At 39.7% G+C, this 13,244-nt stretch overlaps 1 protein-coding gene across 5 annotated transcripts in view; it reads right to left on the bottom strand.

Moving 5' to 3' along the window:
• Nucleotides 1-1,419: 1,419 nt before the first annotated feature.
• ANO5 (anoctamin 5) overlaps nucleotides 1,420-13,244 on the bottom strand; it is an 88,588-nt gene continuing 76,763 nt past the window's right edge. For all 5 annotated transcript variants that reach the window (XM_063117354.1, XM_063117353.1, XM_063117352.1 and 2 more), the window contains 3 exons: nucleotides 12,049-12,230; nucleotides 10,537-10,642; nucleotides 1,420-7,393 (listed from right to left, as the gene is read on the bottom strand). In XM_063117354.1, the coding sequence (XP_062973424.1) occupies nucleotides 7,169-7,393; nucleotides 10,537-10,642; nucleotides 12,049-12,230 (513 nt within the window). In that variant the 3' untranslated portion in view covers nucleotides 1,420-7,168. The remainder of the gene's footprint in view (nucleotides 7,394-10,536; nucleotides 10,643-12,048; nucleotides 12,231-13,244) is intronic.

The raw sequence follows: 13,244 nt of genomic DNA on the forward strand, positions 1-13,244 counted from the left end.
ATTCCAGAGTGAACAAGAGATCAAATGAACAAAAGATAAAAAGAATGAAACATATTAAAATTATTATTAAAACAAAAACGAAAAGCAGAGTACCAATAAAACTTAGGCTAGTCAACCAAGGAAGGCTTCCTGGAAAATAAGACTTTTCAGGAGGTGCCAGAAACAACAGAGAGGGCATGACTACACCATAGGGTGTAGAGGGAGGGAGGGGAGGGGGAGGATTGCAGATTTACTGGCTTCCGTGATCCCCAGCATCTAGACAGCTGGCGACATCCTGGAAGGATGTTGTAGCTGCCACCCCCCACCCCCAAAAGGTGGAGCACTACTGCACTCCTTTGCAAAAAAGGTTAAAAAGAAAACAAAAATCCCAAAGCCGCTCCCCATGGGCATGGACTGCCCCTGTGCAGCTCCATGCCCATTCCCCTGTACATATGGTGACAGGAGGACCTGGGAACAGCGGCCACACGGCCCGTGCTCCACAGGATGGTCCTAGGACAGCAGAAAAGTCAGATTTTCCTCCATTCCCTATATCCTGGGGAAAGTCCTTGGTTGTCCTAGGTTCTCCCCGGTATCCTGTGCATCATTTGGATACACAGGGATGATCCTGGGACTACTCCAGGATATAGGGCTGGTGTAGACATGCCCAGAGTTGGCACCTGCCTGTCCTCCAGAGGCAGGGATTTCCATAGGAAGGGAGGTACCACACTGAAGGCTGTCTGTCCAGCAATTGGGCCATGTGGTACCACCAGGAGCATGTCCTCTGATGACCTCAGTGACTGGGCAGGTTGGTAAGGAAGGTAGCCTGGTCCCAAGTAATTTTGGGCTTTGTACTCTAGTACCAAAACCTTAAACTTGGCCCAGTAGCAGGTAGGTAGCCAGTGCAGTTCTCTCAGCAAAGGGGTTGCATACCGGAAAAGGGGAGCTCCCAACAACCGAGTTGCTGCATTCTACACTAGCTACGTTGTAAATACATCATAAATGAGGAATAGGAGAAAGGCACAGCAGCATCACAGGTCATCGCTACACCACCTGTAGAGAGGCTGTCTGCCACCTAGACAGTGGTAGTGTGGTGTAGTGTTTAGAGTGTTGAACTGGACTCAGCCATGAAGTTCACTGGGTGCCTTTGAGCCAGTCACTGACTCCCAACCTAACTTATCTCACAGGGATGTTATGAGGATAAAATGGAGAACATTATGTAAGCTGCTTTGGGTTCCCTAGAGGAAAAATGGTGAGATATAAATAATAAATGTGATAATAAAATAAATAAATGGACTTCTGGGAGCATCCTGTGAAAACTAAAATATAGCTTTGGTGCTAGCTGTGCACAATCAAGCAAATTGGTAGTGAAGCTTTGTACCTAGATGATAATAAAGGGGCCCTGTATCACACAGCCATTGGCTGAACTGCCAGGAACCATAGTTGTAAACAAAATCTTTAATTTATGGGCAGTCAGCATTTCACAGAATCAGTTGAATACATTTGCAATTAACAAGCATTTAAAAAATAAACACCAATTTATTTGGTGATACATTTTGACTCATATTATGTTAGTTGACTTCAACATTTTGTTTTTTAAAAAATCCCAATATTAGTGTATTGCACAAACCAACATGAAAACCATCAGTCTAACATACATCATATTCAAGTGACTGAAATTGAACAGGCTTGGACAATAAGCAAACATATTTTTCCTCTTTTCCTAAGAGCCCCTCCCATTTGGTTTGCAACTGGCAACAAGAATTTCCATGAAAAGCACAATTAAAATCAGCTAGAAAATGGTACTTTTACTTCATGTTCACTTAACAGCAGTCTAATACTTCGTAATAAATTGGGTGTGGGTTGGGAGAATCCCTGATCACAATCACACTCAACACACTGGAAGTTGTCTCATCTTGTACACACATTTGCAGAGGGAAAGGAATATTCCGCAGTAAGAATGTGGTACCTTGAATTCCACATAATTCCAGCATTATTAGATGCATGAGAAAATGGAGCTAAACCTCTGTTGTATTAGGTTTTATTTATTCATTACATTTATATACCGCCCCATAGCCGAAGCTCTATGGTTAAGGATGAAGGGTTGATATTATAGCATAACTGACATCCAGAGAGAGTGATTGGGTGTATCTGGATTGGAACCATGTGCACAAAAATATAGTCGTTTTGCTTGATCTCTGTTTAGGAGTATGGGGAAAGTGAGTTTCCACCCTCACTACTGAAAGTACTGCTTGTACAGTGGATACACATAGGTTCTTTTGCCTTAGCATGTGTACAGCCTATTGATGCATATAAGGAACTTTGGATTTGAGCTGGTGGCTGAAATTCTAGACATTTATCATTGAACCCAATGGGGTTTCTGTGTTAAATTGTATAGGATTGCATTGCACATCACTTTACATGCATTGGGGAGACACATGAATGTTTGGAGCTATGAGAAAACTTGGAGGTGTTTTTTAAAAGCACAGCTTTCATTTTAAAAAACAACAACAACTAAACTAACAGCTCCTAGTCATTAAGGCATCACAGAAAATGTCAAAACTATGATTGTAATATACGTAAACAAACATTTCACAAATGTAATCACTAAATTCATCCACCAACGATCAGGCATAAAACCTCTTTGCTGCAGAAGGCAAGTCTGCTCTTAAGCTCAAAACTGTCCAATAAAAAGGGGAAAAAAGAAAAAGTCCTGTTTAGATACTAAAAAGCAAGAAATCACTCTGCATTTTTCAAGCAATAGTATGGAAATGGCTGACCAGAAATCTCACAAGTGAAAAGAAGATAATGTAAATGGAAAGGTCAAAGAAACACTAAACGCACAAACAGTTGTAGGGGATATGATAAACATAAGGACAAGAGGAGTGTTAGGCACTTAATGGGCCTCTGAAATTCTATGGCTCAGCCAGAAGCTAGAGCATATAGGTAAGCTTGTGCAATGCCATCTCTTGGTGTTATTTGTTAAAAATGAGTGGCTGGATATTACAAGGCACTACAAGCTCCCTCAAAATAATTTTATTGCAACTAAAACAATACAGCAGTACTTGGTTACTTTAGTGGGCTATAGTACATCTGATTACATACCTGATAAAAAATGAACACCATTGCTGCCATCCAGACCTCAGTTACAGAAGCTTTCCTTCTCAAATTTAGTAGGACTTGCATTTATACAACAGTGACTTAGAATGTATTATACATAGACACTCAAATCTCCAATCCTATTATGTGTGTTTGGTAGTAAATCCCATACGAAGTAGATCTGTTGGGCTTGTGATCCATCAAATGAATCCTTAGCTATGTTTGGTGGCCTACTGGGGACTCTTGTTTTTGACTCTTGTTAGGACTGCAAAAACATGGGGAATACAGGCCACACTACATGGCTGTTAGTCTGAGTTTAGCTTTGTGCATCAGAAGCCGAGATCTCTGCACATATTTAGGGTTTGCCCCATAATCTCCCCAAAACAGAAGCTCCAAGTTATTTGCATACCACAGCTTCACATCCTTTATCCCCCTAGCTAAAATGGCCCTGGGTAGAGGGCATAATAACCAAAAACATTGGTTTTGTGCAACATCCATTTCAACTGGACTTGGGAAACAGCAACACATCCATGGTGGAGTATAACACAACCACATTTCATTTCTGCCTGTGCCTGTTCTTTCAGTCCGCATCTCCCTGTTCGTTTTAATTGATTTTACACAATTGAAAATAAGTAGTGTGGCAAGCCAATAATATATTTAACGTTTATGATAACACATGAGTTTGACACAAGAGGGCATTTTTGTGTCAAGAATGACTATTAAGGTCACAATCCTATGCACGTTTAGACAGAAAAAATCCTAGAACTCTCAGGATTCCCCAGGTAATCCTAAATGTGCATAGGATTGTGCGATGTTGTTCACCTTTAGTCACACGGTTTACTCTCCTGTTTGATACACTGCAGTTTGATACACTGCAGTTTGATAAAAAGTGTTAGAACAATACTTTAAATACGAAAAAAATACAAATACTGCACATTCTCCATTTAGCTTTATAAGAACACTTGTAAAGTAGCAGCAGAGTGATGCTCAATTAAGAGGAAGCTTTTTTGGCTATATATGTAGATTTTTGGTGATTGCAATGCATCTTTGGCATACTAAATGCATATATGTTTTTTTTAAAAAATCTTAGCTGTACATACACTTCTGTAATTAAATGATGCTGTTTTAACAAACTGAGGTCATCACAAATAATGTCAGACAATTTAAGATGCTGAAAAGATTTTGATTCAAAATCTGAAGGATGTTGAATTTAGTCCTCAGTGTAATCCAGAGCAGAAAACTACAGAGCAGAAAACTAAATGCCACACTTTCCCCCAAACTCTACGCATAACTCTTTGTATTATGCAGGGATCATTAGCATCATCACATAATCAAGGGGGAGAAGGAAATGGTGACTGTAACTACAGGCACGGGGTAACTAGTTAACCCTTTCCCCCCCCCAACAGAGCACACTCTCTCTCTGATGCTAATATGCCTGCCGCAAAGCATTGATACCTATGAAATTAGGTTCACTTCATGGAAAGTTGGGCAATCCAAACCAGACTATGTATACAGCATTCTTGGTGCCTAAGTATTCACTGTGGAATAGTGTGCAATATAGCATAGCTTTCTTTGGCCTTAGCTAGACCTCAGGATTATCGCAGGCAAATGGAGGAGTTATCCTTGCCTGCTCCCAGGATCCCCTGTGTGTCATTTGGATACACAGGGACAATCCCGGGACAAAGGCCTGGTCTAGCCATGGCCATAGTTGCTAGGATAAGCATTTTCTTCCTATTAGAGGCAGATACTGTGGACCTAATCTGGGCATTTTGCCTTTAAGTTCTAGGACTTCGAATGCATTTCCACCAATAATATGAATACTGTGAAAGAACAGCCTCATTGATTTGGGTATTTTACAATAGTGTTTCAAAGTGGACAATTTGCTCTTACATCATCAGAAATGGAACCCAAAGCATACAAATATACCAAGCAGCAGGCTCTCTGGCTCACATGCAAGACACAGTCTGGGATTTTTGTTTCAATACTTAACAGGCAAGCATAAGTTTCAAAGTGCAACTACTTGAACATCATGTAATATTACAACGTCCAACATGCTTCATTTAGAGTGAAGGAATTCAGCAAGTGCTTAACTTTTCTTGGTTAGCACTCAACTATTTTGCATAGAACTAACAAATCTGGAAGTTTGCAAACCTCGTTCTTGCTCCGACCAGCTACTGCTGCACATGGTTGAGCATAAAAGCTGATACTTTCATGATACCTGTGAATTCACTCATATGATACATTACGCTACACAATTTACACTATTAGTGTTTTCACATTGTTTTCGTCCCAAGTACATATAAACAAGGCACTAAGCAGTATAGAGTAGGCTTAGCTGTAAAAATGTAGCAAAACTTCAAAAATACTTGTAATTACTTAAAATTATATAACAAAAGAAGGATACTACCTGAAAAAGGCATCTAGCTAGATGTGCATGCATAGCGTACACTGAATTTACTATAAATCTGAGAAATTGTCTCAAGGGAGAAAAAGAAATGTTTTGCTTGACAATATTAAAAAACACCCCCCCTCCCATATTTCTTTGCACTGGGGATCTTTCATTCATTAAATATTAAGAATGCATTCTGTACAAACACAAATAAAATTACTATTAAGGCAGATTCACAACAAATGGCTTTGTTTTCAGATCATGGCCCTGTGCATGACTTCTTCAAGGACTTGAATATGTGAAACTATTTTAACATTTTTTTCTGGAACAAGGTCCTGATATCCTAACTACTGTAGTCAATTCCAAATTCCAGATTACTTCAGTGGTTCTGGCTATTACTAAATGTATTTCCAATCCCATATTATATTTACTTTAAGAATACTCCCTCACCACTGCTACTCATAAAACAGTCAAAAAATGTTTTTTTAAAAAATTGTGAACCCTAAGGTAAAACAGCAAAACATCTCTATAACACTGAAATAATATAATTTCACAAACTTTCTGTATTTAACATTCACTTTGAGAAAGCATCTGATGGAAACTATGAGGCGAAAAATAAATTATGAAAATGCATTCATAGTTTTTGATTTTTGTTAGGTTTGGGTTATGAAATATAAAATTCAGCATTACAGTTCATGTACTGTTAATCTACACTCAGGTTATTTGAATCTTAGAAATAACCTATAAAATAACCTAAACACTTCAGGAGCCACTTGAAGGTGCAGTTTTGTGTGTCAGAATTGCACATCTGTGATATGTGTAAGATTTTCCAAGTAATGTTCCAAGTATCAAATCCTTGATTAAGGCTAAAGCTAGAAAACTGTATGCCACTATGAGCAAGCAGAGAATTACATACAATTACTTCTTTAATACTGAGCAAGGCATTGGATTTCCTAAAATCAGTGTTAGCTTTTAGGTTGTCTGTTAGAGTGGCTTTCAGCAAAGGCTTCTCAAAGATTCCTGTACTTGCTGTACTAAGCCCTTTCTGCCTTACCATGATTAACTATGACTAGTAGATTGGCAGTTCAGTTCCCACTGTCCCCTTGTGTGGTAGATAAGGTAAACAAGAATAAGACAGGATCACCAGAGTCTGTGGTGCACTTTAAGATCCAAAGAACAGTACAAAAGAAGGATAGAAACTTCCCTTTTGACTCTAGCATCACCAGTCAACAGTGCACAAATGGAGGACTGCATATCAGACTGTTGGCCTTATCCATTCACGTATATACACAGTAAATCTAGGCCTGGTGAGGGAAGAGTTTGTGTCTTCCATGGCAACTGCCTGAACTAGGGAAGCCCTTCTCACACTCTGGAAGCTGTGACTTCGAGCCAATGCTGGAAATATGGAACTTCAGGAGCTATTCATTACAAACACATTTAAGACAATCTTAAAGACAAGGCAGAAGACATTGCAGTGCCATGAGCCAAAGTAGGTTTTTCAAGGTTACACAGCAGCAAGAATATGGAACCCCAAAAGGCAGGCTCACTGACTGCCTAACAGCCAATCCATGCTGTCTCTTTCCATTCGCTTTAGTACAATTTTTAGGTCCGAAAGTAAATTGGTTAAAATGCCAGACAGCTTTCATGGCATACAACAACCACATTTCACAGCCTGGAGTTCCAGGCAGAAAGCCTCTCTTCAGGTCACATGACCTCTGACAACTCCACTCGCCCTTCAGTGGCTATGACTTCCTTTTCCATGCTGGCGTTGGTCCTGCCTTCACACAGCTTCTGCTTCAGTTTATTGAGTTCATACTCATGTAGGATTTTTTGCGTTAAGTACTTCTCTCGCTTTATTTTGGCTTTCACCTCAGCTGGGACATCAGGGATCATCCAAGCCACGAAGAATTTGACAATGAAGACAACATGCTGTAAGGCAGGGAGGGGGACAACACAGAAACAGGAGGATATAAATAAGGAGCTATAGAATCAAACAATAATTCCTCCCTTCACCATCTTAAACATTTGTGATGTGTATTTGGGCCTAATGAAGCTTTATTACCTCTGCAACACTAGAGTAATGTCATGTTTTGTGCAATTGCTCCAGTACAACATTGAGTTGGTAAGACTCAATGGTACACAAATCTATAAAATAAAGTATGTTCCATCGTAACTATATCACTTGGTATAACAAACTTTAGGCCCCCTTCACACATTACTCTTGACTGTCTTCTCCATTCACACACACACACACACTTAATATACAGATTAAGTTCCTGCATAGTCATTTTTGTTACCAATAGGTCACAGAAGTTATCATGGCACAGAACTGTGGGGTTCCAATTCAACAACAAAAATTATAATACCTGCTAATAGCAAACCCAGTTCTCCATGTGCCAATCTTTATGTAGCCAAAGTGTCACAGCACATGCACAAGAAGGAATTATTAGTAAACTCAGAGGGCTGCCCCCCCTCCAAGATTTGCAGAAGTACCACACAAAAAAACTTTAGAAGAAATATTAAGGAGGGGTACCCAAACCAGCCCAATGAGGACTGAGCATGCTCAGTGGTCATGATATGTTGGCTGCCTGTTGAGATGGAAAAACATTTAAAACCAGGGGGAGCAGGAATGAAATGCTGTATTTTGGTAGATGGTGTGGCTCACACCCTGAATAGGCTCAGCACTCCACACTGCAACATTTTGTTGCACATCCCACTTGTAATAATGTTTTGTTTATTAAGCACCTACAAAAGCTAGAATACTATTACAGTGGATTTTTCATGAAAAGCTCTCATGACTGAAGCATCAGGATTTGACTGGCTTTAAGATTGGATCTGTAAAAGGGTGAATTACCTCATAATTAAAGGCCAAAGTAGACATGAGGTTAATTCTGTGTATGCAATTAAGATGGGAAGGTAAAGTTTAATTCTTTCTCCCCTTGTCGCAGTCCAGGCCAAATCCCCTCAGGAAAGTCCCACTGGTGTCAATGGAAGCTTCCTTTGAAATTAAAAATAGCAGCCTTCAAGAGATTATTTTTGTTGGAAGAGAAAGAGTTAAAGTTCCCCTGCCAAACCACGAGGCTCCATGGCTAGTCAGTCTTCTCCTTCACTGTTATTTTCATAACAAAAATACATGAACATTAATCACATTCATGCAATTAATCTCATGTCTAATTTGTGCCCAAAATGATATCAAAATTTGATTGGTATTCTAGTAACCTAGAAATGTTTGCACTTTGACATACCTGGCAGAAATGAAAAGCATACAAATAAATAAAAACTTCTCTTTTCTTTTTAAATAGACCACAGAGCTAAACTAACAGGTAGAACATAAAACCTGCAAGAGGTATCCTAGGCTGTTTTTGCATTGGCATCACCTTATTTATTTATTTATTTATTTTATTACATTTTATACCGCCCAATAGCTGAAGCTCTCTCGGTGGTCCACAAAAATTAAAACCATGAGAACCATTCAAAATATAAAACAAACAACAGTATAAAAACACAGTATAAAAGTACAATATGAAAGCACAACCAGGATAAAACTGAGCAACAATGCAGAGATTAAGGCTTTAGCTAGACCTAAGGTTTACCCCGGGATCGTCCCGGGGTCATCCCTGCTTGCTCCCAGGATATCCTGTGTGTCATTTATATGAACAGGGTGACCCCAGGATGATCCTGGGATAAACCTTAGGTCTAGCTAAGGTCTAATACAGATTTAAACAACAGATATAAAACAGCATTTATAACTGTAGCTAAACTATCTCTGTCCAGATATGGGCATAGTTGGTATATCAGCCTAAGCTGATAAAAGATGTCCCTTGCCACTGAGTTCACCTGCGCCTCAAGTGACAGTTCTGGATCCAAGAGCATCCCCAAACTATGAACCCGATCCATTAGGGGAAGTGCAACCCCCTCCAGAACAGGGTGAGCATCACCTAGCTGGACAGATGAACCACCCGCCAACAGTACCTCCGTCTTGTCTGGATTGAGTCTCAGTTTATTGGCCCCATTACCATGCTCAGGCACTGATTCAGAACAGCCACTGCCTCACCTGGGTTTGATGAAAAGGAGAGATAGAGCTGGGTGTCATCGGCATATTGATGATACCTCAGCCCACATCTCTGGATAACCTCTCTAGTGGTTTCATATAGATGTTGAACAGCATAGGGGATAAAATAGAGCCCTGTGGAATCCCATGGCCTAAATCCCATGGTACAGAGCAATAACCCCCAAGCACCACCTTCTTGAATCAGCCATCCAAGTAGGAGTGGAACCATGCAACACAGTGCCTCCAACTCCCAGCCCAGACGGATATCCAGAAGGATACCATGGTCGATGGCATTGAAAGCTGCTGAGAGGGCTAGAGAATCACCAGGGTTGCACTCCCCCTGTCCTTCTCCCGGCAAAAGTCATCCCACAAGGCAACCAAGGCAGTTTCCATTCCAAAGCTAGACCTGAAGCCCAATTGAAATGGATCTAGATAATCCGTTCTATTCAAGAGTGCCTGGAGTTGTCCTGCAACCACCCACTCAAACACCTTGACCAGGAAGGGGATGTTAGACACTGGCCTATAATTGTTAACATCCTCCGGGTCCAGGTTAGGCTTTTCAGGAGTGGTCTGATTACCACCTCTTTTAAAGAGGCTGGCACTACTCCCTTTCTCAGGGAGGCATTTATGACCTCCTGGACTCAGCTGGCAATCCCCTCCTTATGTGGTATTTAGCAATGTACATTTATTTACCACCGCAGTGATTGTTCTTATAACATTAAATTTGGTGACACAACCATGGGTGATGCAGTTAAGCCTGTGAAATTGTACATTTCCTCTATAATCTGTATATGCATAAATGATACCTGAACTTTGATAAACGACTTGTATTCAGTGAGTGTTTCCCCTAATTTCAAGTCATTCCTTCACACTTCATTCCTTTTTTAAAAAAAGTTAGTTCCACTATGTGCTAAAAAGTATTTTGTATCTTTTGAGAGCTCCACCTGCTTTCATTAAAACTGCAGTAATTCTACATTGACACTCCAGCTTATTGATTTCAGGAGACAAGGAGAGGCCATACCTCCATAATAATGATAAAAGCCATCTTCGCAGCCAGAATGTGCCAGAACTGCATTGTGTGTGTGTATTTCTTCTCATGGTCTGGCGGATACCGATAGTCCCTGTACCTGTTGAATACAAACATGTAAAGGTGAAGGGCCATGCTCAAACACAGACAGATTACAAGCTCTACGGTATTTATATTCAAGTACAGCTGTCATTTAAGAAGACTTTCAATCTTGATCTTAATGTTTTGATTTATTTATTTATTTTAAGGACAAGGCTCTTGTAACTTGTTCATGTCTCTCGTTTGCTCATTCAGAGTAAAAGCAGGTTGCGAAGACATGCTACCAGAGCGTACAGCTGTCATAAGGTGATGCTTGGAAAGTAAAGTACAGTGGATCATGGGGGAGCATAAATCGCAGAATAGAAATGTAACACAAGATGGGATGTACGAAACGGGTTCAAAGCAAACCCCTAAAGCTTAAACGGTGCAAACTGAAATCTCAGAATGAAAGGGAACTAGCCATACACTTTCACAGTGGATTTTTAGGACAGATTTATCCATCCAAAGCCACTGCTAGAAATGCAGGGCATGCACCCTGAAGTGGAAAAGGCATGCAGAAAGGTAAGCATGGAGATGACAAGAGGTTGAATCTGTTCCAAAGGGCAGATTGCATATGGATCTTTTTTATATGGGCACTGCAAAAATTCACTGTGTGATACATATAGTGGTTGTGTGCAATTGATCTTAGGCCAAATCATAGGTTTCCCAATAAAAAGTACAATTCCATGTCAAATTCTCCCTCCTCTTCTAGACATGTAGTTAAAGAAATGTTATTGGTTGTTGGGGTGGGGGTGGAGAATGCATGCTGTGATGATGTCATGTCACATATATCTTTAACTATACATAACTGGGAAAGGCAGGGGGTAGAGCTCAATAGGAGATCGCAGTTCTCAGTAGCAACCCCATGATCAGTATCAAATCTTCTTCTACCATGAATTATTTTGAGTTTATATGAGAATCAGGGTGCAATCCTATATATGTTTAGACAGAGAACACTCCTACAACTCCCAACATGCCCCAACCAGCATGGCTCACTGGGGCAAGCTGGGAGTTATAGGACTTTTGTGTGTTTGTGTGGTTTAATCATACATGGAATTGCAGCCGTAATCAACAAAGAAAGTCTAAATATGCAAAAGATTGCGCTCTAAGGCAATGAAAGCCTGGATTCACTACACTTCCTTTCTTCCACAATTTCTGCTATTATGTCTTTTTTTCTGCTATCATATTAGTTGATTACCGTATCTATTTATACCTTGTCTGCAAGGTGACACCAAATTACATTCCCTAAAACTCCTGTAATACAACAAACATCTTAACTCTGATAGCTAAAGGGTTCCTTCTTTCATCTTCTAAGAAGGCAGGCGAATGTAGGTGAAGATTTGAATTTCACAACTCAAACTAATATACATGTGAATTGATTTATTATGGAAGCCTACATATAAGTAAAAGAGATTAATTGCAACTAACCTGCAAGTAATAAAGTTGCCTGGGTTTTCATCAGGTCTGTTATTTTCAGGAAAATCTGAGATTTGGAATATGGAGAGGCTGTCGTTAATGTACCCACTCATAGGTGAACCAGTATCCGTGAAATAGGCATAATAGTAAACCAATCGAGGGATCATATCAGATGTGAAGGCTACAATGAATGCCTGCAGGAAAGAAATTGTACTACATGTTACATTAATCCTTTATTTATATTTCCTGTGACTGAATATCTAATATCTAAAGATAATTTGACAAAAGATAATTTGTTTTAGACCTGGATAAGTTACATTGCCTATACTAGCCTTTCAAGTAAGTCCACAAGGTATATAGCCCATAAAAGCTTTCCAGGCTTGGTTGCCCACATATACACATGTTAGCCATAAATGGCCTGATTTTTTATTTATTTTTTGGGATTTTTTTTTAAACCCACCATTTGAAAACACGTCACTACTTTGGCACTAGGAGGACATTTTTACTTGTTAATGGCTACTAGTCATGATGACTATGGGCCTGTTCAAGCAACAGGCTAAGCCATGCTTAGGCTGCTAAGCCTTTTGCAGCAAATGACTAGTAAGCATGTTTAAACTGTAGTTAGGTAGCACCGTGGTTAGAAATGGTTCACGCAACACACTAAGTCATGGTTCACACAACATGCTAAGCCATAATGTTTAGCTCAAAATGCTTAACCTCCATGGCTTAGCCTGTTATCTGAACAGGATCTCTATATTACTTCCAGTATCAGGGGCCTTATGCTTCTATATGCCAGTTACTGGGAACATGATTGAGAGGGTGCTGCTCTACTCATGTTCAGTTTATGGACTTCCTATTGGCATCTGGTTGGCCACTATATGAATGAAATTCTGGACTAGATAGCCACACATTCATTCATTTTTACTTCATTCCAAATTACCCCAAAGCTACTGTTCTCTGGGCAGTTCACAGAATTTAAAACCCAAAAAACAATGCAATAAAAATATAATATAAAAGCTTTAATATACAGAAATTCTAAATGATTTAAAACCACTAAAAACTGTTAACAATACAATAGAACCAATAAAACATCTGAAATTAAAAGTATTTGGATCCTATCCTATACAACTATTTATGCTTTCACTCAAAAAAATAAATCAATTTCTGTAATCTTCCAGATATTGTTGTTCAGCCCCAGTCAGCATGGT

Source organism: Elgaria multicarinata, chromosome 2, assembly GCF_023053635.1.
Source record: "Elgaria multicarinata webbii isolate HBS135686 ecotype San Diego chromosome 2, rElgMul1.1.pri, whole genome shotgun sequence".
In the NCBI taxonomy this organism is placed as follows: domain Eukaryota; kingdom Metazoa; phylum Chordata; class Lepidosauria; order Squamata; family Anguidae; genus Elgaria; species Elgaria multicarinata.